The sequence below is a fragment of the Phalaenopsis equestris genome, unplaced genomic scaffold, assembly GCF_001263595.1.
Source record: "Phalaenopsis equestris unplaced genomic scaffold, ASM126359v1 Scaffold000552, whole genome shotgun sequence".
NCBI classification, from domain to species: Eukaryota; Viridiplantae; Streptophyta; class Magnoliopsida; order Asparagales; family Orchidaceae; genus Phalaenopsis; species Phalaenopsis equestris.
In genome coordinates, this window is record NW_018164992.1 from 961,676 (window position 1) to 988,933 (window position 27,258).

The window sequence follows — 27,258 nt, forward strand, 5'->3', positions numbered from 1 at the left end:
TTTTCAGGCCTTTACATACATAGCACACAGTTCTTATAAATTTGAGTATCTCAAATCAAAACATTCATTTTTTACAAATAGAGCACTCGATTTTCAATTCTCTCGTATCACATCAAAATAGTACTAATTACTATTTTTTAACATTTAAATTCACCTTTTCATGCATAATTAATATAAAAATTTAGTTGAGATATATGAAAATTCATAAGAATTGAGTGCTATATATATATATATATATATTCTTAACAAGGTGAAATCGATATTTGGTCCAGTGGGCACCAGATATCAATTCCCCCATATGGGTTGAAAACCCGGTGTGCTTAATTCTAATTCGAAGAGCCCGCGTCATGGGATCCGAACTTCCGACTTGAGAGACTTACGCCAGAGGCCGCACCAAATCCATCATTTCACATCAAAAAGATAAACTATCTTTTAAAAAAGTTAAATGCATCATTCTTATGCATAAGTAAGGCGGCATGTATGTTCAAATTTAAATTTAGGTGTTAAATATATAAATACAGAGGAGTTGAGGGGTATGCATGTAAATCTTTCAATATTTTTTAAAATAATGCACAATAAATATAACTCAAATAACATTCCCCATCTCAACAACATATTCCTTTGCCTACAGATTTTAAACTGCAATATAAAGCACCTTTTAAAAAAAGGAATGGAGAATTTAAACACAATCATGACTACTTTCGAAAAAATGTAAATAAATGTTGGATCAGCGTCAGAATTTCATGATGATATTTTGATTTTATCGACAAAGGAACCTCAACTATCCATAACTACACACACTATTATAACTATTTACAAATTTACCCAAAGATGATGATTACACATCCAAAATACCATCATGTAACTCAGAATTCTTTATGTAAAGTTTAAGTGCAAGATATGTAAATACATAGGAATTGGGTGGTATGTATGTAAATGCTCACAATTTTTTTCTATGCTTATAGAAGTGAAAGATTAGTGCAGAACTTTTCCCATAGACTTTAATTGACAAGGCAAAAAAAAAAGGGAAAAAAAAGAAAAAAAAGGCTGATAGGGAGCACTAAAAAGAAAAGGAAGTTAAGACAACAGTGAAATAGCAGAAAATAAATAATGTAACCAAATCTTTATTGCTGGTCCCAGTCCAGACGAGAAAAGTTAGAGTGGAGATGAAATAAGGTTAGTTCGAGTAATAAAATAAACATGTGTTCGCACCGATTGACCGACCAATCGGTTTGGGCGTACTGAAACACCTGTCGGTCCGAGAATAAGTTCTCTCGGTAAATCTCTGAGACTGAGAGAGAAATTCAAGATGCTAACGCTGGAGTTCTACAAGGGGCGGATTGATTCGACCGGCCACATAGCCTTTTTGAGTTAACTGTGTGTTTATTGAGGATCACCGACACGCCGTCTTTTCCTTGAGTAATAAAATAAATAAGCCCACACATAATTTTGGTGACATGTAAACAATTGGTTGTGGGACATTAGTTATAAGTGATGAGCTACAAGTCAACTCAATTATGTAAGCGACAAATCACGACTTGAATTGATTATGACAAAAGTGAATTGAAGTTAAGTACGTTTGAAGCTAGGATTAAATGCACGAAGTTTAAGAATTTTGAATGGGAAGACTAATAGTTCTATATAGAAAGATTTACATACATACCACTCAATTCTTATGTTTTTACATATTCCAGCACCTAAACTTCAATTTTTAAATATATGCCACTTTACCTATGCAGGGAAATCTGTATTGCACTTTTTAAAAGTTAAAATAGTTGTTGTTTTTTATGCTATGTGAAATATTCGGTGGTATAAATGCAAAAAAGTAAAGTTTAGGTGTTAGATATGTGAATACATAAGAATTGATATGTAAATGCCCCATATATATAATGACTAAGAGAACAATAAGAATTCTTTTTTTGCAAGAATCTAAATGAAAAGAAAGAATTATTGAGGAAGGTTATAAATTAATATGTTCAAAAGATTAGTGATAGAAGCAAAGTTAGAGATATGATAATACATAAGAGTTGAAAACTAAAAATGTCGAGGTGATAGTAGTTTGTGATAGGATGATTGTTATTAAGTTAATTATTAAAGAGGACATCATACATTAGTTCTTATAATCTTGGTTATAAGTGGAATTTACATAAATACCACCAAATTCCTATGTATTTACATATCTAGCACTTGAACTTTTACTTTCTTATGTTTAGACCCCCCAAATCTTTCCTAACACATTAAAAGTACTTCATTTTAACTTTTCAAAAGTGAAATACACCTTTTAATGCATATGCAAGGTGGTGTCTAAGTAAAAAATTGAAGTATAGGAGTTAAATATGTAAATACATGGGAATTGAGGGGTATATGCAAATCTTCCAAAATAAAATGAGTGAAGCAAGCAAACTTGATTTTACGATGGCATGCGATGTTGCAATGACGATTTTATACTTCAAGGACCTAGAAATTGTTAAGAAAGATTATCGAGACATGTTTGAATTTAGTTTTAGTCCCACATCAGATATATTGAAATAATGTTGGTGTAAGGATACATAATGGTTGACCCTCATTCATATGCTTTAAGTAGGGTTACAAATTTAGCTCAAAAGATCTAGATTAATGGGAAATCAAATCAAATTTTGATTCGAATGAAGCTCAACTAGAACGTCGATGAGCTATGCCCATATCAGATCAAACTTGTATCGATCCAAGCTTTAATAGGATTGAAAAATATATGTTTGCATGTATGCATGCATATGAAAATAAATTTATACATGTAATTAGATCTGAATATATATACATATGGTGAAAATTAAGTGGTCAACAGAACCAGGAAGCTTCAATAGTTTGTGTAGATGTGATATGCCTGCTCCTACGGACAAGAGGGCCGACCTGCCAGATGAACCAGTCCAAGGAAGATTGGTCTGGACCAGCCAGCCTGGCGAAGCCTACAGGCCCAACCGAGAGAGGTGGAAGCCCTAGGAACTGCTCAGGATGATTCCAGCGTTCGAGTGGAGCCCACACAACCATTAATCACGTAGAAAAGGAGGGGAATTAACTGGGGATTAGAGGAGAAAGTCTGAATGGATTTTGGAGAGTATTAATTTGAATGGATTTTGGTTAGGGTTTGTTTTATCTTAGTTTTGGCTGCAGTTTTTCTTTTCTCTCAATATTTCTAGGGGCATCTAGGGCTTGTGGAGAAAATAGATCTCAAATTGTAGATCTTCCCTTGTATCTTGTTTGTTTTCTTTGATATTAATCAAATTAGCCCTACCTTGGGTTTCTCTGCACATCTATTGCAATTTGCTAGCTGATTTTGACTTTGGTTCGTAGCAAGATAATACTTCAGCTTAGATATAATGCAAAACATTTTTTTTGGATTGCAACCATAAATATATTTCCTAATTTAACCAGCACATATACCACAAGAATAATCAGGTGATCTAAAATTCATGAACAATGTTCTTGATGCAAGAATATCAATAGACAAAAAAAAAACCCCAAAACATCAATATTAACAACCAGTTTCTGAATCAATAATATTTACTCGGCTTATGTATTGTTACATTGTCTAAGAAAAAAAAAACTCTTCAAAAGCATAAAACGGTGCAGTTGACATGAGATCAAGCTATCCTGCTTCACTTAAAAAACCAAAATTTATGGGCAGAAAGAAAAATATACCATTTTCAGTATTTCAAATATAACCCTTAGTTATAATTAAAAAAAAAAGGTTAATAACTAATAGACCACCCAAAACATTGATATTTGCATACTAACCAGCCAGGATATTTTTTGAACTACTAAACTGATGTATTTATGCATGCCATGATCAAACAATTGAGTGATAAAAATGAAAAATATGGGTCGACGTTTTACCATGAATTTTGATATTTTTGTGAGAATTTGAAAAATGGATGAAAGAGGGTGGTTTATTTGTAAATAACAAGTTTAGGGTGGTCTGTCCATTAAAAAAAGAAAAAAAAAGTAACAGGAAATATATGAAGCAAATGCCTTTGCACCTATTTGACACATATTCAGGATTCAGACAAACAAAACAAGAAAACCAATAAAAAAATAAAAAGAAAAAAGAAAAAGAAATCATGAGAAGCAATCAATATGAGGGGCCAAAATGAGAAATTTGAATTGCAGTTCAAGCTTAGAAGCGCCTGTAACTAAAGCAGAATTAAAGAGACAAAAAATCATTATTCCCATTAAGCAAAGAAACAGTAGAATTTGATCCATAAGGTTGAAAAGAACTCATCTTTTCATCTAATATAGCTAACTGACCCTTCACCCAAGGTGGGTTGTTCTTGCCTTCAATCCACAATGCCTCACCTGTGTGCTTGTGCTTAAAATCTGGGTACCTGGAATTTTTCTGTACAAAAGAGAAACCATTCAATAATCTCATTATAAAAATGGGGCATTTACATTAATACCACTCAATTCCAGCGCATTTACATGTCTAACACTTAAACTTTACTTTTTACATTTATACCATCAAAAAATTTCATATTACATAAAAAATACCACCTTTTTAACTTCTAAAATGTGGAATACACCTTTTCATGCATAGGTAAGATGGATGTATGATAAAAATTGAAGCTTAGGTTTTAGGTATGCAAGTACAAAGAAATTTTGGAGTATGTATGTAAATCTTCCAAAAAAAATGAATTAAGATTTACATACGTACCACTCAATTCTTATGTAATTACATATCTAGCACCTTACCTATGTATCAAAAGGTGTATTTTACTTTTTAAAGTCAAAATAGTGGTATTATTTATGTGCTGTGAAAGATTTGGGTGATATTAATGTAAAAGCCAAGTTTAGGAGACAGATATATCTAAAATGTAAAATACACCTTTTCATGCATAGGTAACGTGGTATGTACGGTAAAAATTGAAGTTTAGGTGTTAGATGAATGTAAATACATAGGAATTGAGGGTATGTTATGTAAATCTTTCCTATAAAAATTCACCTGCAGTAGTTGCTAAGTTGAATTCAAAGAGAAGAAAAAAGAACCTTATTCTTTCTATTGTCCCACCAGTCTACAGGATTAGCAAAGAAAGCTTGCCAGAGCTCCTCTGCTGAAGATGAAGCAAAATTGTTTCCCGAATAATTTTCATTCCTTAGACCTGCATTACAAGACAAATAAAATGAAGCAAAAAGTAGTTCCAAAGTATGAAGTACAAAAATGAAAAAAAAAAAAACAAGTACCAGAATTCACGGATTGTGTACCCTGTTCATACGATGGAGCTGGTTGGAAGCTCCTCTCAATAAAATTTAGCTGCTGAACAACAATCTGCAATAACATAAGAAACTTAGCGAAGAATGGAAAATCAAGAGCAATTTACATACATACCACACAATCTTATGTATCTACATATCTAACACCCAAAGTTTGATGTATATACTAATAACAGCTTGATGTCATAAACCTATGCATGAAAAGGTGTATTTCATTATTAAAAAAAGGTGATCGTGGTAGTTATGATGTGATGTTAAATATTTAAGTGGTGTGTATGCAAATATGAATGTTTAGGTGTTATAAATGCAAACACACAAGAATTGTGTGGTATGTATGTAAATGTCCCAAAAATCAAATCACAAACAAGGAAAATAAAAGATTTAATAACTGGTCACCACAAGTTTAACAGTTTGGAAAAACCAAATATTTTCTGCAAAAAACTTGGACGAGGATATCCTAAGCTAAAATAACTTGTGAAATAGGACATTTTTTCTAGAAATGCATGATATTTCTATCAAATTGCAAGACATGTCCTATTCCATATGACAACAAGTAACAATGTAGCACAAGAGGCCAACATAAATTTTCAGGAGGAGTTTCTCGAGGTTGAGGGAGTGATTTGCCATAATGTGCAATAAACAGGAAAAAAAAAAGTGGACTCAAGTCAGAAGATCAAGCCAAGCCAAGGGATCAAAACATGAAAAATATGAAGACTGAAGCCTTGAAGACCATATATATGTTTATGTTATCATATTTATGTATTTTCTATTTTTAGTGGGTGTCGTGTTGCATGGTTGGGTATCTATGGTTGTATTTGTATTTATGTGTTGTAATTAGTTGTAAGAAGTCAAAATGAATTAATAAGATTAATTATTTATTTATTTATTTCAGCTAATAAATTGATTTGAGGTTTAAGAGGCCGGTCATGTGAGTAGAAGAGAGTTGAAGCGATAGTTGCAGGGTTGACTAGATCAACAGCTAAGAGGCCAATCACTTCCCTCATCTTTTCAAATGAAGAGAAGATGCATCTATTCATTTGAGTGGTAAATGTGTGAGTTTAAATACTCTATTTTCTACTGAATGGAGGAGCTTTTATTTGTGAGAAATTGAGGAAAGAAATTACTTTATTATTGGTGGTTTGGTGGCCGGCCAAATCTAAGAGGGTTTGGTGATTCTCTTAGAACATCTTAAGCATCTTAGGAGACCCCCACATCTACCTATTGGGTCACCTCAGTGATTTAACCCACAAACCCACATCAGTAACAGATAGTTATTCTTACTATACAAAAATTATTACCATTGGAAACATTGCTATTTACAAAACTAGCACCCTCCAGCATTCCTTTTTCAAATTCTCAAAATCTCAGCCTATTAGTTTTGATTTTAACAAATTCCTAATGGTTTTATCATAACACATGTAAATACATGGGTTTGGTAGTTCAAAAAAATAAAATGAGTACTAGTTTTGTAAATATATAAGTTTTGGATTTTATTTATGTGATTATCCCATACTATAACAGTAAATTGTAAAAATAAATGGGGTATTTACACACATAGTTCACTATCCTTATGTGTTTACATATCTCACAACTAAAGTTTCATATTTACGCATGTAGCACTAAAATCTTTAATATCACATAAAAAATATCAGATTAAAGTGTCAAAATAGTCCCTTAACTATTTACATGAATTTATTTTATTCCCAGAGTCCATAAAAGTGATAAATTAGTCTCGATACTCTTTAAATTGGGGATGAAATAGTCCTATGTGGGGACTTTCATAGGACTATTTCAACCCATATTAAAAAGAGTATGAGAACTAAATTGACACTTTTATAGACCTTAAGACCAAAATGACCCCCCTTAAAAAGTCAAGCAACTATTTTAACATTTTTCTAAAAAATATCACTATCATCATTGTTTAAAAGTGAAATACAACTTTTCATGCATAGGTTTAAAACAACATTGTTATGTATGTAATTATGAAAGTTTAGGTGTGAGATATGTAAATACATAATAATTAAGTGATACATATGTAAATTTCCCAAAATAAAATGAGCTACCTTGCAATTCAAAAGATAAGCACCATTGCATCAAAAACTAGATTTTGCTAGAGATATCAAGAGCAATTTTTTCTCATATCAAGTTAATGCAATTCTTCTGATCCTCATGCCATAATGAGAGGTCATTCACTTTTCCTCATGTAATAGAAGTTCTCTAATCTCAAGCTAGAATTTTTAAAATAAAGAATGCATAAGAATCACACCTTGTAGAAAATCAAGGGCCTATCATCTTCCCCCTCAGTGGTATCTGACACCAGACGGCCAGAAACATGAACCTGATTTCCCTTCTCCACGTGTTGGAAGGCCACATGAGCCAGTTCATCCCAGAAGGTCAGGTTGATCCTACAATGCACCCCACAAAATTCAAAAAAAATAAAAAGGAAGATTTACATACATTCCATTCAATTCTTATGTATCTACATATCTTACACCTAAACTTCAATTTTTACAAGCATAACACCTACCTATGCATGAAAACGTAAATATCACTTTTTAAAAGATAATATAGTGGTACTTTGATATGATCTCAAAATTTTGAGTGGTATAAATGTAAAAAGTAAATTTTCAGCCGTGAGATATGTAAATACATAAGAATTGTGTTTTCTATGTATGTAAATGCCCCTAAAAACTAAATAAAATCAGAGTCCGGACTTTCGTCGAGCACCTGGACAGCATTGACAAAAAGGAGAGAATTCAAAGGGTAATCTACCCTCATCTCTTTCATTTACCATGAAGTCTCGGAGGACGACTTCTTGAACCCTAGGCGGGTCCATGCGAGCACCTTGCCGCTGCTTAGCTGCTTTATCTGAACCGAAGCACCGATGGTTCCGATGAGGTTGACGGAATTAGCCATATCCTTGCTCCATGGGATCTCTGGTGGCCGAGCATGGGGAATCCGATCGTGATGGTGGTCGCCATTGAAGGAGGAGCTGATGAAGGAGGGCTGTGGAAGAGCGACGGCGATGGTACGTCTTCGATGGCGGGAGGAAAAATGAAGAGAAGAAGAGATGATGTTAGGTGGCTTTAGAGAAGAAGAAGGTGAAGGAGAAGAGAGCCTGGGGAGAGGAGATTTGAATTGAGATAGAGCGGGAAGCGCCATTTGGGCGGCGGGGCTTTGGCAGGTGAGGGATTGAGCCTAAGGAGAGATAGCGGAGTGGATCGAGAGATGAGTGAGGAGTGAAACATGCAGATTTCGTATGCCAGCGCTTTCACTAATATTGCATTTTTTTTTTTTTTTTTAAGGAAATGGATAAAGGCCCAAATATCGATTTCACATGCGCATTTAGACCTCATGATGAGAACCCACACCACGGTAGGATCGAAACATTGATCTGATGGGACTTACAGTGACCCTGCCACCAACAGACCAAGGCTTGTTATTATTATTATTATTATTATTATTATTAAATTCAAGATTATCATTACAATAGAGAAAATTTTGAATTTAGATAACAGCGAGATTTAACTTCGATTTGTTAGGTTTGATAGATTTAAATTAATTTTTAATGTAAATCCAGATTTAAATCGCATATCGAATGGCACTGTAATATCTTCGCGAGCTCTACTAATTTTTTAGCTTTGGAGTTACTTTTATTTATTTATTTTTTTTTATTTTAAAAATGATAATTTTCTTAACGAATCTCTTATGGTGTTATTTATTTAAAAAATCAAATTAAGATTTTGGCCCTTAAAGAAATAGATATTAGTATGATTATTAGGTGGATGAGTGGATCGACACTAAGTATTAAAAGAAGTTAAAAGTTGCTGAGATGAGAATGCTTATATAGATGGGTGACTTGACACTTAAAAGACAAAATGTGAAATGAATATATCCATGATAGGGTTGGTGTAGCTTCAGCGGCGGACAAGATCAGGGAGAGTCGTCTTAGATGGTTTGATCACATTAAACATCGACCATCTGATGATCTAGTTAGAAGAATAGATGTTTTAGATTCGACTTATGTTAAGTCAAAGATAGACCTAAAAAGACTTGGGCATATTGTATAAAAAATGATCATAATATATGAGAATTAAATAAAAATACGACACTCAACATGATGCAATAGAGAAAAAGGATTCATGTAGCCGACCCCACTAAGCAGAATAAAAGCTTGTTGTTGTTATATTAGTGCTACTAGTTTGAATGTAATTATTAAAAAAATATAAACAATCAGTTAAGATATTTCCAATCATAAACTATTGTAGTCTTATACCTCAGCTTAAAAAAATTGTATATTTGCAAACATGCCCCAATTTTTATGTATTTGCATCCGACATCCAAACTTTAATATTTACATACATAATAATCAAATTTTTAACATCACATAAAAAATGCATTATGAGTGCTTTTTAAGTAATGAAATCTAAATTTTATAACTTCAATTTTTAAAATATTTATTTATTTATGAATGAAGTTCCACCCTTTTAATGAGTGGAGCCAAATATAAGAGCTGAACGAGCTCCTCGACATTAAAATAAACCAAGCCGAAACATGACATTCATCAATATGTAAATGGTTCTAAACACAAACAAGATTATGAAAAATATAAATTTATGTAAACCTCCTCTGTTGTGCAAAACCATTTCCAAGACCAATTTTTTCTTCACAATCAGATTAGCTAGAAATAAAAAAGTAGGAAAATTTACATTCATACCATACAATTCTTATGCATTTACACATCTAACACTCTCACTTTCAAATTTATGTTTGTAATACAATCATATTTATATCAAATAATAGTGATATTTTTAAGGAGACGTCAAACATTTGAATATTATTCAAATAAATGTGAAAGTTTAGGTGTAAAATGCACGCATGCATGTAAATACTCCTAAAAAGTAACAAAACAGCATTCACCTAATCCATATGCATTATATACATATATTAAGTCATACTTCCCATTTTCACATTTACACATCTGAAATTTTTAGTTCATATTTTCTGCAAATTTAAGGAAACAAATGATAAATATGCAAATACATCCTAGTGATCCCTCAAAGTTGAGATCAACTGATCCTTCTGCTCGTGATGTAAGTTGGAGCTAATTTGAAATGTGCATTCACATTCACCTTCAAAGACAGGTACTAGTTCAGTGGTCGCGATGGTCTCCAAACTGAAACTGATCCCTTTATGAGCGTCGAGTTCGAGAGGATTCTTTTGCACGTTCCCCACTACTCGCAAGTAGTATGCACGACATTGGAACAAATGTTCCCAATACTGGAAGGGAATGCTACTAAACATGAAATTACACTATAAAATAGAACACAGAATGAACAAAAAGAAAACTTAAAATATTTTTTCTTATTGAGAATTAATATTTTTACAAATTCAACAGTAAATTAAATATTGAGTTTGCTGTGAAACATTAAATCTAAGTCCCAAGCGGACCGTGGATATGAAAAAATAATTACTGCTACAATTTAATTATGGAGGAGCCAAAAAACAAAGAAGAAAATAACTCCAGCATCAATGGTGGCCAAGACAATCAGAAATCTCACCATGTTCTCTGGCCTGATAATCATACCTGGAACTTGTTTATGAGCCAAGAATCAGAGAGAGAGACTTCCGAATTTCATGATTTGGTTTTTTCTACAAATTTTTTTGACATTTTCGACCCTTTGAGTGCTCTTCTTCTGCAGAACTACTACCTTGTGGAGCAGAACCAGCATGATTTACAGAAATTTGTGGCTGATCTGAGGAAGAAATGGAATTCAAGCTTGAATCTGTTCTCTAACAAGCTGATAATCCTTCTCATCTGAAGGGTTTTCTCTCTCTAAAATTCGATCGGATTCTTCATTACGGCTACCGTCATCTCGATGAGGATTCATCAGATCTTCACTGGCATGAATCATATCCATGGAAGTCGAGTGCATCGCAATGGGTTTGGATATCATGATCACAGAATGAGTTTGAGATTGATCAACTAGATCGACATTGCGAGGCTCACCAGTCTCATGTTTGCCGACTGTGTATGAGAAGCCGAATCTTTGATCATGAGTTAACGCTGGGCATAATCCCTGCAAATAATTAAAAAAGTTTCGAGGGACTATGATTGGATGCTATCAAAATGGGTGCATTTTGTAAATGGGTTGAATGAGAATTAAGGGTATTGAAATATTTGCTTGTATGCGTTGTGATGCATTGCAAATGCATTGAAATGTCATCGTCAAGAGTTTGAAATACTTTGTAAGCCACTAAACATGTAAAAATAAACTCCAATTTTTTTTTCTACAAACAGAACACTAGCAAAATAGTACGAATACATAATTTTACTTTAAAATAAATTTAAAACAATTCAGAATTTCAAGTACTTGCAAACAAACACCTCCCGAGAGATTTCCAAATGCCGGTTAAATATATGTTTTGGTAGATTTCAATTTTTTTAAAATTTTAATTTGTATTTCTTTTAGTTCATGTCATATAACATAAGAATTTAAAATGCAACAACATACTAACGAAGGTAGCAAATCATCTCTACAGAAAATTACAAAATCATACATTATGATGTGCTTCATCATATAATTTTCAATCAAAGGTTTATGATTATTCTGAATAAGAACTATAGTTTGCACGTACCAGAAGAAAAAATAAAAATAAAAAGCTTAGTTTTTCTTAGATGAACAACATTGCAAGCTTGGAAATCTAATAATGGATTTGCAATGATTACTCATGAGTTATTTTTTTATTTTATTGCTTGCAATACTCAAAAAAATTTATACCACCCAAATCCTTCTTTTCACATAAAAAATACCACTATTCTAACTTTTAAGAATAAAACACATACTTCCATGCATAGGTAACATGTAAATGTAAAAATTGAAGTTTAGGTATTAAATATGTAAATACATAAGAACTAAATGACATGTACGTAAATATTCCAAAGCATTATTTTTCAGTGTTACAACTAGGGGAAATGACTGACCTTAATAAAGCTTGAGGAGGTGAAGGAGTTCTCAGGTTCTGAGGAGGAAAAAGAAGGAATCCAATCATCAGAAATTCTGGTATCATTTGCTTCCTGGTAGCTAGAAGAGATTCCAGTATTAGAATCTCTCTGTCCGTCATCTCGGCAAAAAGCTCCGAGATATGAACAATGTTCATTTGCTAAAGCTATTTCAGCAGTAGCAGGCAATAAGTGGCCTTCTGTGCTAAATATATACCTACAACAAAGATTATTTTCTATATCTTGTTAATTCTTACTCAATTCTTATGCATTTACATCTCACATCTAAACTTTCATATTTATGCACATAACATTCAAATCTTCAACATCACATCAAAAATTGCATTATTACCATATTGTAAAAGTGAAATACACATTTTCACGCATACATTTAAAGCACCAAAGTGCTATGTATGTAAATATGAAAGTGTTAGTGTGAGATAAGCAAATATATAAGAATTCTGTGATACTAATGTAAATTTCGCTAATTCTTATAGACAAACTAAAGCAGCAGTTTTGAAAAGATTACTTGTATGGTCCATTTTCAACAATGTTATCTGGTCCAGCTGCCAAATCGAAAAGAAGCCAGAGATACTTGACCTGAGAAAGGTGATATTAGAAATTTAGATGGACAACACAAGTAAAAAAATCTGTAATGAAAGGACTTTATTAGAAGGCGGCCGTCCAAATTGGATGGGGAAGGGGGCAGCGCTCACCACTCTTAAATTAACAAAAAAAGGTTATATAAATGGTCCATTTGGTTCAAAGGCTCCTAAGTGGCTTTCAAGGTTTTGAATTATTCCAGGGTTCAAGGGTCTCGAGAGTAGCCTAAGGGTACCTTGGACTTAAAAGACTATTAATTTTTAATGATCTAGACTTCTACTCATGATCAACTGAACTTATAATTTAAGGACCAAATTGAGTTTAAATTGAACTAGGGAGGGGATAAGTTTGGTTCTAAGTTTAGATTCAGTCATTAACTAGTCCTTCAAGGAAGTTGTATAAAGAATTCATAAAACTATATCCTAGGAAATAGAGACAGGCTGGAGAATATGTTATCCTCATCAAAAAAGAGGTCACAATGCATTTAGTATGAATGCATATCTCTTAAATTATCCTCTAGCTATATAAATAATAGAACTTCTAGCCCCTTCAAATATGGGGTAAAACCTTTTGCCCTCTCTCGCTTGAATTCCAGGCTCCACCATTGTTAGAAGAAGAATATCTCTTCTACTTCAGCCATTTCACAGAAGGTTAATGATGATGATGATTATAGGCATTTAAGGTCATAGTTTGAATTAAATAGAACTAACCGTTTCTGCAAGAAAAAAGCTCTCCATATGGTCATCCAGTTTATGGGATTCTACATCTGCTATATGGCAATATCCACAGGGGCATCTGGCTCCATATTGAAGGCTTGCAACCATATCTCTCCCTGCATCAAGGTATCTACAAGGAGAAACAATGCAAGTTAAAGAAGGGTACTTTAAATTTAAGAAAAAATGTTCATTCAAGGCAGAGAAATAATAAGGAAGATTTACATGCATACCACTCAATTCCAAAGTATTTATATATCTAACACAAACTTCAATTTTTACATCTATGCCACCTTACCTATGAATGAAAACATGTATTTCACTTTTCAAAAGTTAAAATAAAGTTATTTTTATGTGATATGAAAGGTTTGCGTGGTAGAAATGTAAAAAGTAAAGCTTAAGTGTTATAGATGTAAATACATGGGAATTAAGTGGTGTGTATGTAATGCCCCCAAAGAATATCAATATTGTGATCTATCTAATGGGTAACTACATGTCTCTATCAATGTTATTTTTTGTGTGCATCCCCTTATTTATCTCACAGTTCATTCCGACCAACGCACCTCTATAAGACGCTCTACCACTTATAGCCATGATGACGGCTACTTTTCCCTTTCAAATTTATCCTCACAAGCCTCGATAACTTATCGAAGCACCACCCTCCATCTCACCTAGTGAGGTTAAGCATAGGTCTGAAACTAATAGCTTCATTAAGATCAATTTTATTTTTATTTTTCCTTTGTTTTTAAAAACATATTTGCTTAGTTAACATTTCTTTTTCTAAATATAAATTTACATGTTTTTTTAAAACATTTCAAACAACTTTAAACTATTTTCAGTGATTTTAATAAAAGCATATTTTAATCAAATAGCCAAACATATCTTGTTTATAATCAATCATAAACAAAACAAAATAAAAATTAAAAAATAGAAAGCAAAAGTGAACTCAAACAGCCCCAAATACTAAAATCTTAAAATGTTAACTTCGGAAGCCTTTGAAGCTACATTTTATGGACAATAAAAGGGTAAATGGCAAAATACTGGTTATCCATTACACTTCTTTAGGTCCTCCAAATATCTAATACCGTTTGTGTCTGTTTTTCTTGTCTTGTATGTTGTCTCTACTCCACGGTGCATCAAAAGGCTCTAGTCAGCCTAAAAGGAAAAACGTAATGGAAACTAAAATGGGTGTGATTTTATTAATGGTCATAAAAAGCATTTATTTAATAGCTCATCCCCATGCTAAACCAACTTTGTCATTAGGGCTTCGCCATTAAATTACATTTTGATAGCTCAATTACTAGAAGGCTCAATTAAAGGGTAATTAAAATATATGCGGTGATACCGGAGGAGAAAAATCAAACCACAAAAGAAACACAAACATTATTATTAAAATTGAAATTGATTACAACGACTATTCAAAATATGAAATAAATGACAAACAAACACAGAGACACAAGCCAACACCTCGAAAGTGCATCCGAAGGGCGGTGGAGATCGGCTCAGTGGATCCGGAGGCTTGGGATGGAGTATGGGGACCTGCGGCCTTGCTGGGAGAAGACTGGCAGCAAGTTGGAGGGAGCAAGGAGCTGGGTTGCAGCTGGTGGATGCAGGGAGGAGGTTGGACAGCGGCCTGCAAGGGTGCAAGGGGAGTCTGGGAGCTGCTTAGGATGCTGGAGTCAGGGATCAGCAGCAGGAAGAGGAAGGCTGGCCAAGAGAATGTCGGGAAAGGCTATTGCGATTTCTAGGAGGAGACGGGGAACAACAGCAGTGAGACCAGCCAGGAGGCTGCTGGGGGCGGTTGGAGGCAAGACAGTAGTCAACAGTTTCAGGGGAAAAGGTGCGGTGGTCTGTTGTAAAGTTGGTTAGCAGGTGGACAGCAGTAGGAGGGATGGAAGGATATATAAATATCTCGATGTGGTCGAGCTACAGCCGGAGCACCACCCAGACCCGTGGAGATGATCACCACCTCGGACGAGGGACAGCTAGAACACTACCTCCACATCAGATGCAGCCCTCGAAGGGAAAAATATCAAGACTAAAACCAAAATTCAGATACAAAAAACAAAACCCCTATCTTTAAGCACATCATCCCATATTTATAAAGAAACTAGACTTATTTTAGGTAATAAGAATAAGGAATAAGAATAAAATATAATTAGGTTTTCAGATTTTAGGAAATGATTTAAAATAGGAAAGAAATTAAAATAAAAAAAATTAAAATAAGAAGGGAGAATAAAATATAATAATGAATCCAAATTTTAAGAAGAATTTAAAATAGGAAAGTGCTTAGGAAAGAAAGGTTGAGGGGTAGAGAAAGTAAAGGTGAGGAAGGAGGAGGAGGGAGAAGGGAAAGGAGGGAAAAAGGGAAGGAGGGGGCGGCAGCCCCCCTTCCCTTGAAGCTGGCCGGTCCTCCCCTATGCCCCACATCAGTTTCTCGGGGTTGGAGGAGCTTCGACTTCACCGATTCGATCCTTCTGGTTCTCTATGGCCATTCCTGGATCCCACCTATGATTGTACTAGCTCCCAAAGTGTCTGAGGAGCTTTTCCCACATGCGAGTATATCTCCAATTGATTCGTTTTGGTTTAGCATAATTTGAGCCGAAGGTAGACATCGATGTAAGTTCTCCCGAGCTAAATTTTGAACAAGTAAATATTTCATATGTTTCTCATCTATGACAAGTTGCGCCTCAGTGGGTTTAAGGGTTCGCAAGAGTTTGGTTGATGGGTGATTCTTACTATTATCTAAGTCTTCCCTCTGACTATTGAGGTTTTAGAGAGCTGACATCTTCTTCTTTGTTACAATAACAAGAGCTTCACCCCGGTCTTTTGTCTCTTCATGTGGAACACTGGGGGTGAGGGTTGAAAGTGCAACCATCTCTGATGCTATCATTTGATTGTTACTGAGACCATCCATTGAAATTTTAAATTCTGGCATCTTCTGATCTGTGTGAACTTTGTATATCTCAAAAATAAGTTCTTCACCTACTAATAGAGTAGGAATCACAATCTCATCAAAAGTCGCATGTTCCTTTTGATCACATGGAGGAAAAATATCGCATGTATCCACAAATAAGAGAGTTTCCAAGAAGAAGAAGTCATCGGGTAAAAATTCTCGTTCGAACAAGTGCTCTTCAATTTTTTGTGGTGTCCTTACCCCGGGTTTTAACAACACCCTGCTATGTGAAATAGATCACTCCCCTGGCTATGCATTCTGCTTCCACATGTCTGAATCCGTTGTACTTGCAACATTTTATGGCTGTGACAGACTTGTGGATTGGTTTCACTAGAAAATAGCAAGGGGGTCGCTTGGTGATACGGTTTCTCCTCTTCAGAAACTAGAATCTGCAACTTTTGACGGTAGTAAGTTGGTAGGAACTGGCATTGTGTTTCCTACTCCATCTTCATATTTTCTCATTCTTCTCTTCGATCTTCCAGATCACGATCGAGGGTAATCTCCCACTGGATTTTCTCTTCAATATTCATAAGCCTCTGTTGGAGGCGATGAAGTTCTCACTATATCTCTTCTTGGGTAAGCTCGAATATATTCCTTCTTGGCAGCATAGTTGACGGTCTTAAGATCTATGTAAGGACAGAAAGAAGAGAAAAAAGTAACACAAAAGAAATAACATAAAAAAAATTTGGTGTTGTTGATTGGGTACGAGCGGATGCTAAACCCTAGGATGGAACTAGGATTGAGTTGATTCTGATAGCAAATGATATTGAAGTAGAAAACTCAAACCATAAAAGAAACACAAATATTATTATTGAAATTGAAATCGATTATGACAACTCTTCAAAACATGATTTGCAATAGATTTAAATAAACTTGCAAGAAAAATAAGCAAAGCGAGAAGACCCAGCACGAAAGTCAGAAAAATGAGTTGTAGCAAAATAAGAACACACAAAGCAAAATCCGCAGTCACATATGAAAGGCCAAGACTAGGAATAAGACATCAGTAAATGTAGGGGCTCAGAGCTGTACTGTGTTCTTCCCAACCTTGAATAAGAGTTACCAACCAGACAATCTACGAAAGGCAGTTCTCAACATCAATGCAAGTGACTAATCGTGGACCTTTGTAAGTTTTACAAAAATTCTTTAATTTTTCATGCAAAAGTTGCTTCTTAGATTTACATGGAGCGTTCACTTTAACAAGCAAAAGAAATTATTTTTTATAAATATTATTTTTTATTTTTGTAAATATTTTGTAAAATCGTGTAGTCTATAGGCTGGTCACTATAATTGTGCTAGAATTGACAACCTAAAAGCGTCGAGGGCAACGATCCACCTAAGAATCAGTGAATAGTATCATCGATTATTTCCTCTCCCTTATGAAGATCCTTGACGTAGGAGATATTATTCTAATAATCTCACTTCATATCTCTCGTTTAAGCACACATAAGCAATGTCGTTATTGCCCTCGCCACCTAGACTTTAGACTTATCCTAGTCCGGTGATCTATATGTGACATTAACAAATGTCTTCAATTGTCAAGAGGATTTGAGTGTAATAACCAAGCTCAAATCCCGGTGCCCTGGGTTTCACTATAGTTCAAGTCATGACGGGAATTCCACTATTGTTTTAATTAAGCATGAACTACGTCTTGATGCATCCTTATGTCTAATATCTTAATCAGTTTATAAATCAGGATCAAGTGTCTAGTTTCATTATTCATTCAAAAATTAGGTAGATGAACGCTCACCTAGAGTGTGCACCTAAAATCTATGAAGCCTGCACTGAAAAATTAGATAGATGGGCTCTCACCTAAGGAGCACTCCTAAAATCTAGGAAGCCGATACTGAGAATTAGGTAGATGGACTTTCATCTAGGGTGTGCTCCTAAAATCTAAGAAGCATACACTGAGAATTAGGTAGATGAACTCTCACCTCGGGTGCGCACTTAAAATCTAAGAAGCATACACTTTAACTTGTGCTTAAAGTGATTTAAGGTGTTCTACCCTCAATTAAGTGTTTTCCAACTAATCCTCAAATATTTTTAAGTGTCTTCCAAGTAATTAAATCAGAAATTCTCATTTTTTGACTTAACAATTTAACAAAAGTAACAAAACAAACGAAAAGAGAAGGTTGACTCACTTCCAAAATAATAAATCCAATGGGGAAATAGCAAGTGAATCAACCTAAAAGCATTTAAAATCTTTCAACAACTGTAATTAAATAAACTCGAGAAGAGTGCTTAAGTTTGTTCCAAGACAGTGTTTTGATCGGCTCAAAAGTTTTCCAATTTAGTAAGAAAAAGAGATATCCAAAAGACTCCAAATAGACTCATAAAAGTGCGGACCAAAAGATATGAGATGGAATCAAGAAGCGCGACCCCTAAGCTACTAGACGAACACCGAAAGCGTGGCTCGTAAGCCGCCTAACGGGCCCAAAAAGTGCAGCAAAACCAACCCCTAAACAGTCCCAAAACCGTGCATTTAAAGGCTTCAAAATCAGTGTTTAAGGGTTCCAAAACAGCTCTCAACAACTCCAAACAGTCATTTACACTTCCAAGCAACTACCTACAGCAGCTTCTAGGCTCCGACAGCGCATATATGACCCCAAATAGCATCTATATGAGCCTGAACATCAACTGCATGGGCCCAAACAGCAACTACAACACCCAAACAGCTACCTACAACAGTCCTAAGCTTCCCACAGCTTTTAAACAGCTACCTACAGCAGCTCACAGCTATCGGCACCTCCAAACAGCATGTCTACCATAATGGACAGCACCCAAACATCAACTTTAAGCAACCTACAACAGTCCTAAGCTTCCTAAAGCTTTTAAACAGCTACCTACAGCAGCCTACAGCTATCGGCACCTCCAAACAGTAGGACTACAGCAATGGAAAGCTCTAAAACAACAATTTTAAGCAACCTACAACAGTCCTAAACTTCCCACAGCTTTTAAACAGCTACCTACAACAGCCTACAGCTATCGGCACCTCCAAACAGCAGGTCTCAACAATGGACAACACCCAAACAGCAATTTCAAGCTCCCTACATCACCCAAACATCAATTTTAAACCATACGCAGCAACATACAACAGTCCTAAGCCTCCTACAACGCCCAAGCAGCAAGTCCAAGCTCCCTACATCACTAGGCAACACATAAACGGCCAACTACAGCACTAGGAAGCACCCAACTAGCTCCAAACAGCCACTATTTGCAACAAAGAGATGCACAAATCCCCTTAAAACAATCAACATTTAACATTTCCGTCTCAAAAACAAAGTGTCCGAACAATGCATAAATCAACTCAAAACAGTGTTTAAAGGGTTCAAAATCTGCATTTAATCAACCCAAAAGAAACAAATGTAACCGGCAATCGTCAAGGAAAACAAAACCGTTTGGCAAGATAGCCCAAGCAACTTATTCCATGCATAGATAGAGTTACACATATGTAAACATTTTAGTTTTGACATGTAAAAATCATGTGGTATTTATGCAAAGGCTTGAGCTTGGATGGTGCCTATGAATCCATAAGAGTTACAACATGCATGTTGGTTTCCATTCCTTTTGTACGGTGTAAGTATATAAGTGTTGGTAGCATGCATGTAAACTCATAAGAACTGGATGGTATGAATGTAAACATGAAAGCTCAAATGTTAAATATGTGAATACATGAGAATTGTGTGGTACACATGTAAATCGCCCAAAAAAAAACTTCATTATCTTGAGATTCAGATTCTAATACGAAGTTATTAAGTGTAAATTGGCGTTCATAACAGGAAATATGCAATTTAAAACCAAGGAATTGCAAAGAATTAAACATAGAACCATCAAAGAGGGAAATCCCTATTCATTGAATGTGTCCCTGCAGTTGTCTGATAGATTATGTGGGGGGGGATATCCACCAAATCGTCATGAGTTCCATTCTGTAGATCTGTATATCCTTCAACAGATTCAACGCTTCATTAGACGAAGCATCACATGGGTGCAAAGTTAGGCAAACATTTACATTAATTACATATATATATGAGTGAGATCTATAAATCAGACATCCATAATTCATAATCTTGCAAGCGTACTGCAGTTTCAACAAACAGAAAAAAAAAAGAACCTAAACAAATATGAATAAACGGTATTCAAATCCAAGCACTTCAATTCATAAAAGAAGTAATAGAAACTTTACAGCAAGAAAGAAAGCTGGCAGAAGCAGATGAAATGAGGGAGTACGAGAGATACGACCTTAATCGGAGGAAGCCCAGAAAAGGCTATAGAGTAGCGGCTATTGCAGCAAGGAGAGGGGGAGGTGATCTGGCATGGTCTCCGGCGAGGCAGAGGAGTCCAGCGAGCGGGGAAGGCGAACCGAGTATGCCAAGAGAGGGATGAGCAAGCCAAGAGAGGTTTTTCGAACTGGAGGAGACGGAGGCGAGGGTTTATGTCGAGGGAGATGGCGAGCCGAGTCTGTCGAGAGGTAGAAGCAAGTCAGACGAAGGTTTTCAAACTGGAGGAGGGGGAGGCGAGGGTTTCTGTCAAGGGAGATGGCAAGCGAGAGAGGAGAGACGGGTTTCGGTTCAGAGAGTAGGCGAGTGGGGGGTTCTTTGGCGCAGAGGGGTTTCAGGCGAGAGAGGCTGGGACGAGCGCGAGAGCTGAGTTAATTCAGAGAGAGCGGGAGCGAGCGGGGGATGATCGAACAAGAGCGGGGAAGAAGAGTTCGCGATGCTGAGGGAGGCGAGCTGAGGGAGGCGAGGTCGAATGAGTGTGAGCGGTCTTCAGTTTGTCTGGGGGAAGGAGGTGTCGGATGCAGTGATGAGGAAAGGTGTCTGCGGGATTTCGGTTCAGAGGGAAAGAATGAGTCGAATGAGAGAGAGGAGTTCTGTCGAGCAGCCCAAGCAAGCAGGGGGAGGCTGAATTGTATAAACGGAATGCCCAGGGAGCCGTTATGTGAAAGCTTTGGCGGGGAATTGAATACTTTCCTTTGATGTAGCAGACTCAATTGGAAAACTATAACACCAAATTATTTTTAATTAATATGAGTTTTAAATGCTCCGTTTCAATTTTAAAATTTAAAATTTTGTGAGCTGGTGATTAGCCCAAATCAAGCCCGAGTCGAACCTGTGTTGAGCCTGGGTCGTGTCCTGCTAAAAATAAATATGCATCAATTTCTGTGTCATTTGTGCGTGTGCGTAACCCTAGCAATATGAGTGTCCTTTCCGGCTAAAATTGACATTCCGAACGTGTTGGCGTGGTATGTTTCATCATCTGGGGTCGTCCAGATAAGTTTGCCGACAGTCGGGCCAAAATGTGTCAACTTCGTGCGTGGTGTAGCGAGTGTGTTGTTGAGTCACGGAGGGTTCACCTAAGGCCATCTGATCCTCTAGGAACTCATTCTCGAGTCCTCTACATGTTGGTCCTTAGCTCTTGCAACTTCAAGTTGAGTGTTTGGAACCACTCATACAAGTTCTTCACAAAAATGGGTCAAGAAGTGGTTTGAAGTTCTACAGGAGGTGGGCTCCATTACTAGTCTGCTAAGATTGTCAACAACGAACTCCTAAGGCTAGAATTTGGATTTTGGAAGTAGGAAACTAAGATCTCATTGAAAATGAGGTCAACAAGCTCGTGTTCAATTTGTTCGTTAACCAAATGAGTCAAACAAGAACAAATTTTTTTGGCTCGATTCATAAGCAAGCCGAACACGAACAAAAGTTTGTTTGTTTGTGTTCGGCTAGATTTGACTCAAACTAATTAAATAATGAATAAATAATATTAATATAATATTTATGTATTAAATTTGATACATTGTTTTTAAAAAATATATTAATTTTAATAAAATTTAAATAGTTTTAGTTAGGATTGTAAATAAAAAATAAAATTTTCATATTTGATATCTAAATATGTAAGAAACAAGCGTTATGTATGAAAATGCTAAAAATAATTCTCTAATCACTCCCTCCCAAGACCTGTTGTCAGTTGTGAAGAGTCCCGTTCATAAAAAGCATATATATAGAGCCCAAGCATGAGACCTTGCCCAAACAAAAAGCCATAAAAGGTTTCAAAACTAGAAAAAACAGAAAATACAATAGATATTAAAATAAAAAACATAAGCCAAAATACATAGTATCAGGTGACTAGAGAGCGACCCAATTTGGTTTTGTCTCTGCCTCTAGTTCTAGAGAAGGAGCAAGCTAATAAGTTGGTAAGATGATTGTCATTGCCAGTAGTCATCCAATATGTTCCCGAGCTGGAGCAATATCTTCTCAAGTTGGGGTCGGCCTCCATTCTTTTTCTTCCTCCTGGAGTAGACCTGTCATTCCTCATCAGAAGAATCAGTCTGATGGAGCTGAAGCAGAAGGAATACCAACCAAAGTACCCACAATAAGTTCTAGTATTTACACCGGATACTTCCTAAAGAAGTGGAGCTACGAGACTCACGTGATTATCAGTCTGAACACTATCATTTGTAGGTAATAGTCCATCAGTATTATTTTCTATGGGAAGATATCAACATCACATCACTCGCAGTAACAGTAATGACAGTGGCAAGAGAATCATACACCAAAATCTGTCCAGTGGTAGCTTTCTCTTCAGGTGGTACAGATATATCCTTAGAACCATCCTTATTCATTTGATCTTTAGATTTCAAATTAGGGTGAAGCTTATGAAATTTATCAAGAGTATGTCCAAACATCTTACAATGAGAAAAATAAGAATGTCTATGCTCTATGACAATTTGTTGTCAATATCCATTATGTGTTGTGCCCAACCAGACTTCAGTAACATTAGACAAAGTAATATCTCTTTCCACAAGTATTCTGCTCACAGAAAATCTGGTAAGGTTGAAAGTGGGTGGATTTAGCTTCATAAGGTCCCCAAGTATGACACCAATAAAATAAAGAAACTGATGATGAAAAAAGTGCAGCTTGAGACCGACTAAATCATACCGGTACAATAGGAGGTTCATGATTAGGGTCAAAAGCAGAAGACCACTTAAGTAGCTTCATTGGTTTACCAGCAATGTTAAGATATTTTTTGGAGAAAATACGAGTGTAGTCTTCAGGCACGATTAACTGAATCAATACATGTCTCACATCTATGAGCCTCACTTTCCATTTTTCTGCTAATTTGAGGTCATCAAAACTTTTACTGATAACTTCCATAGCTGAGTGTTTCCATTGAAATTTTCTAATGAGAGCAAATTTGAATTTGTCAATCAGTGTTGAAATTTCTGACTTAGAGAAAAAGAGTGTTGTCTTCCCACTCTTCTTGTTTGCATTCTTAATAAAGGGGTAGTCACTTGTACCATCACGATTCTCCTTATAACTTGAGGGGAAGACAACCGTCGTCTCCCCCTGAGGATTACCAGCAACGTGGGCAAAAGAGGTTTTGTTGGGTTCCACCAAAGGAGGAAGCTCCATCACAGCAAGTCACAACAAGGACAAGAGCTACAAATCGGACATAAGTGATCGGGAGCAAAGCTGCGCAGAAGCGAGAAACCACAGACAGTAACTACAGATGATGACTGCGCAGAACGAAATCGCAGCTCGACAGTCTAAACCACAACACGACCACACACAGAGGAACCGCGGAGCGAAGAAGCCGCAGAAGCGAAAACGCCAAAGAAACGAAGGTCCAAATGTTGTTCACCGTCGTCGTCGTCGAGTGCAAAGGCAAAGACGACGAACGCAAAGGCGCAGAAAAGTCCAAAAGACGACGAGCGCAAAGGCAAAGTTTGTCGTCACTGTTGAGTGCGAAAACAGCGTCTTCGAAGAGGATAGATTGAAACCCGAAGGAATCAAACCAGGGTTTTTCCATCGGGCGAAACCCTGGTGGCGAAACCCTGGCAGAGCACATCGCAACCGTTCGCCCTGGCAGAGCAGACCGTTCGCCCTAGCAAAGCAGATCGCCACCGACGCCAATTTATATTCCAATGATATTTTCGAATCAAATGTTAAGCAAATATTATATATATACATATCTAACAACAAATATATATATATATATATATATATATATATTATTTATTTATTTATATAACACGTAAATAGAATATACGGTGTATGTAAAACTGTAAATGCCGAAACTTTCACCCACTCCTGCTTCCACAGTCCGCATCAGCATCACGCACTTTGTTTCCATGGCTGAAAGCTCCACCTTCCTCCTGGTTTAATCCCACATCGCACAATTTTGAAAAAAATATTTTACTCAACCTCTATAAATAATGAATATCTCCCTATCAAAGTCATTTTTACTCCTTAGCTTGGCTCGCCTCACAAAACTCTCGAGCTACAATAGTTTTAAAGTAAAAAATTAAATTTTATAATTTAATTATATTATATGATTTATTAAATTTTAATAATTATTATTGTGATTTGAGTCGAACATGAGCTTAATTTGAATAAAAAAATTTAAATTGAGCTGAACATAAAAAGGTAATGAGTCATTTCGAACACGAGTCTTAACACAAACAAAAAAAATTCAAATGAGCCAAACCCAAACAAGCATTAGGCTCGCTTAAGTTCGACTTGTTTATACCCCTATCAACAACCATGTCCAAGCCTCTGTCAACCTTCCATCAACCATCAGCTGTCGTCTTCCCTCACTGCCAAACCTTGATTGACAACCTCACACCACACAAAGCCTTACCTTCTTCTCTACTTCTCTCTCTCTCTCTTTTTTCTTATCAAATTCTCTCTCTGATATATATATATATATATTCACAACAATCTCCTATTCACAACAATCTCCTTTTCAATCTCCTTTTCTCGTAGAGAAAATTTTACTACTTTTAGCTACAATTCGTCACTAAGTTGTTGTATGACAAAACCTATCATTTAATACTCATTTTCCGAGTAGGATTCAAAGTACATGGATGACAGAAAAGAATTTGTTTATAGAAAATAAACAAGTAAGAATAAGTGCCATAGAATATTTATATCTCGTTTTAAGTTTCTTACTGAATTTGTCTGTATATGACATAATTGATGTATTGGTTGATTGTGAACAAATAATTTTTTGCTTAGTGACACTTTAAAATTTCAAAAATATTTTGTTTTGACTAATTGTTGATAGAAAATTATGCATCTACCGACTGATCATTTGTTCCTACCTAATATTCCAAGCTCTCAGGATAGATTGTGACATTTTTAAATGCAAATTCTAGTGCCATCATGTGTACATGGCATGGTAGGCATCGCAGGCCATAAATTCATCACTTAAGCAAACCTAATACTCTACAATTGGGGCAGAATACAAAAATACAAAATTAAATGAATTGAAGTACATGCAAATCATGGATCCAATCCTCCACAAGCAAGCAAACAAAATTGGTAAGATACCAAATAACCAAATAAAATCCTTCAAATTCTCTAATGATGGGATAAAACTATCTCAACCAAAACAGGCTTCTTTCAAAATATCTCAAATTATAAAACACCATTTTGGGCTTAAATTCCGCCAAAATAAAAAATTAAAAAAAAATTAAATCTAAAAATATTCAAGTGAAATCTACCGCTTTAAGCTTAAAGCAACAATCCATCTGCTCTTAGCTGTCGACTGTAAATTTCCCTTATCCTAAAATCAAATCGCTACTACTATATGCTATGTATCTAGTGACAACTGAATAGCCTTAGTCAAAAGCTCTCTCTCTCTCTCTCTCTCTCATAATTGGGAGAGGCAATTAAACGTGGGAGCTTACACTAATGACAAACCTGAAAACAAGATCATTAAATCCTTGCAAAATGGAGGTTAAATCTCCGAGCACTATCTTTTTAAAAATTTATTCCACCTTTTGAAATTTTAAAAATGGAGGTTAAGATCATTATGTAATGACATTTTTCTAACACTGCCGTTGCCGGTCCCAAGCCCCGATGAGAAAAGTGGAAGGTTGCGTTAGGTAGTCGACAGCCAGCGTAAAACTTGTCGAAAAAATCATGATATGAATCCTTTTGATCATTGTATAAGTGCTAGGGCGTCCCCTGGAAGCGACGCGTTGTATAGCCTGAATACAGTGAAAAGTGTGCAAGGGCCGCTACACCGGCGCCCGGGTGTAGTGTTAAATAAGCAAGGGTTCCCACATTACGGGCGAATGCGGGTAAAGAAGTTAGTCCATGAAACTAATGAAACTAATATTAGGATAGGATCTTGGAATATAGGCACTCTCAATGGTAAATTAATGGAATTAGTTGATATTATGATTCATAGGAAAATTAATATCTTATGTATTCAAGAAACTAAGTGGGTGGGAGAAAAGGCTAAGGAGATTGATAATTTAGGTTTTAAACTTTGGTATTCTGGTAAGAGTCGCACTAGAAATGGTGTAGGTGTAATTATAGATAAGAGTTTGAAAGATAATGTTGTAAAAATTAATAGAGTTGGTGATAGAATTATAGCCCTTAAGATTATCATTGATACTAAGATTTTTAATATTATAAGTGGTTATGCTCCTCAAGTAGGTTTAGATACAGGTTTTAAAGATAAATTTTGGAATGACTTAGAAGACTTAATACAAATGATACCTCTTGAAGAAAGAATTTTTATTGGAGGAGATTTAAATGGACATGTCGGTAGAGTGGTAGAAGATTTCAGAAATATTCATGGTGGCTACGGTTTTGGAGTAACTAATGAAGAAGGTAAAGTTATTTTAGATTTTGCTTTAGCGTTTGATTTTGTTATTACTAATACTTTATTCAAGAAAAGGGATGAACATCTTATTACTTATAAGAGTGGATCTAATAAAACACAAATTGATT

The 27,258-nt window shown here is 35.6% G+C and overlaps 2 protein-coding genes across 6 annotated transcripts in view; both read right to left on the bottom strand.

Moving 5' to 3' along the window:
* Positions 1 to 4,113: 4,113 nt before the first annotated feature.
* On the bottom strand, positions 4,114 to 8,510 carry LOC110029223 (protein OSB2, chloroplastic-like). Of its 2 annotated transcripts, none has more exons than XM_020731407.1 (5): positions 8,036 to 8,510; positions 7,511 to 7,649; positions 5,236 to 5,299; positions 5,020 to 5,132; positions 4,114 to 4,372 (listed from the first exon to the last, which is right to left on the bottom strand). In XM_020731407.1, the coding sequence occupies exons 1-5, from the start codon at positions 8,404 to 8,406 to the stop codon at positions 4,181 to 4,183; spliced, it is 879 nt and encodes a 292-aa protein (XP_020587066.1). In that variant the 5' UTR covers positions 8,407 to 8,510; the 3' UTR covers positions 4,114 to 4,180. The 2 variants fall into 2 exon arrangements, with proteins under 2 accessions (XP_020587066.1, XP_020587065.1); XM_020731406.1 differs by having other exon boundaries at positions 5,215 to 5,299.
* Positions 8,511 to 10,663: 2,153 nt separating this feature from the next.
* LOC110029138 (alpha-mannosidase I MNS4) overlaps positions 10,664 to 27,258 on the bottom strand; it is a 68,079-nt gene continuing 51,484 nt past the window's right edge. For 3 of the 4 annotated variants that reach the window (XM_020731286.1, XM_020731285.1, XM_020731287.1), the window contains 4 exons: positions 13,561 to 13,696; positions 12,777 to 12,847; positions 12,230 to 12,464; positions 10,664 to 11,324 (listed from right to left, as the gene is read on the bottom strand). In XM_020731286.1, coding sequence (XP_020586945.1) covers positions 11,019 to 11,324; positions 12,230 to 12,464; positions 12,777 to 12,847; positions 13,561 to 13,696 — 748 coding nt within the window. In that variant the 3' untranslated portion in view covers positions 10,664 to 11,018. The remainder of the gene's footprint in view (positions 11,325 to 12,229; positions 12,465 to 12,776; positions 12,848 to 13,560; positions 13,697 to 27,258) is intronic. The other variant, XM_020731288.1, reaches the window with a different exon arrangement.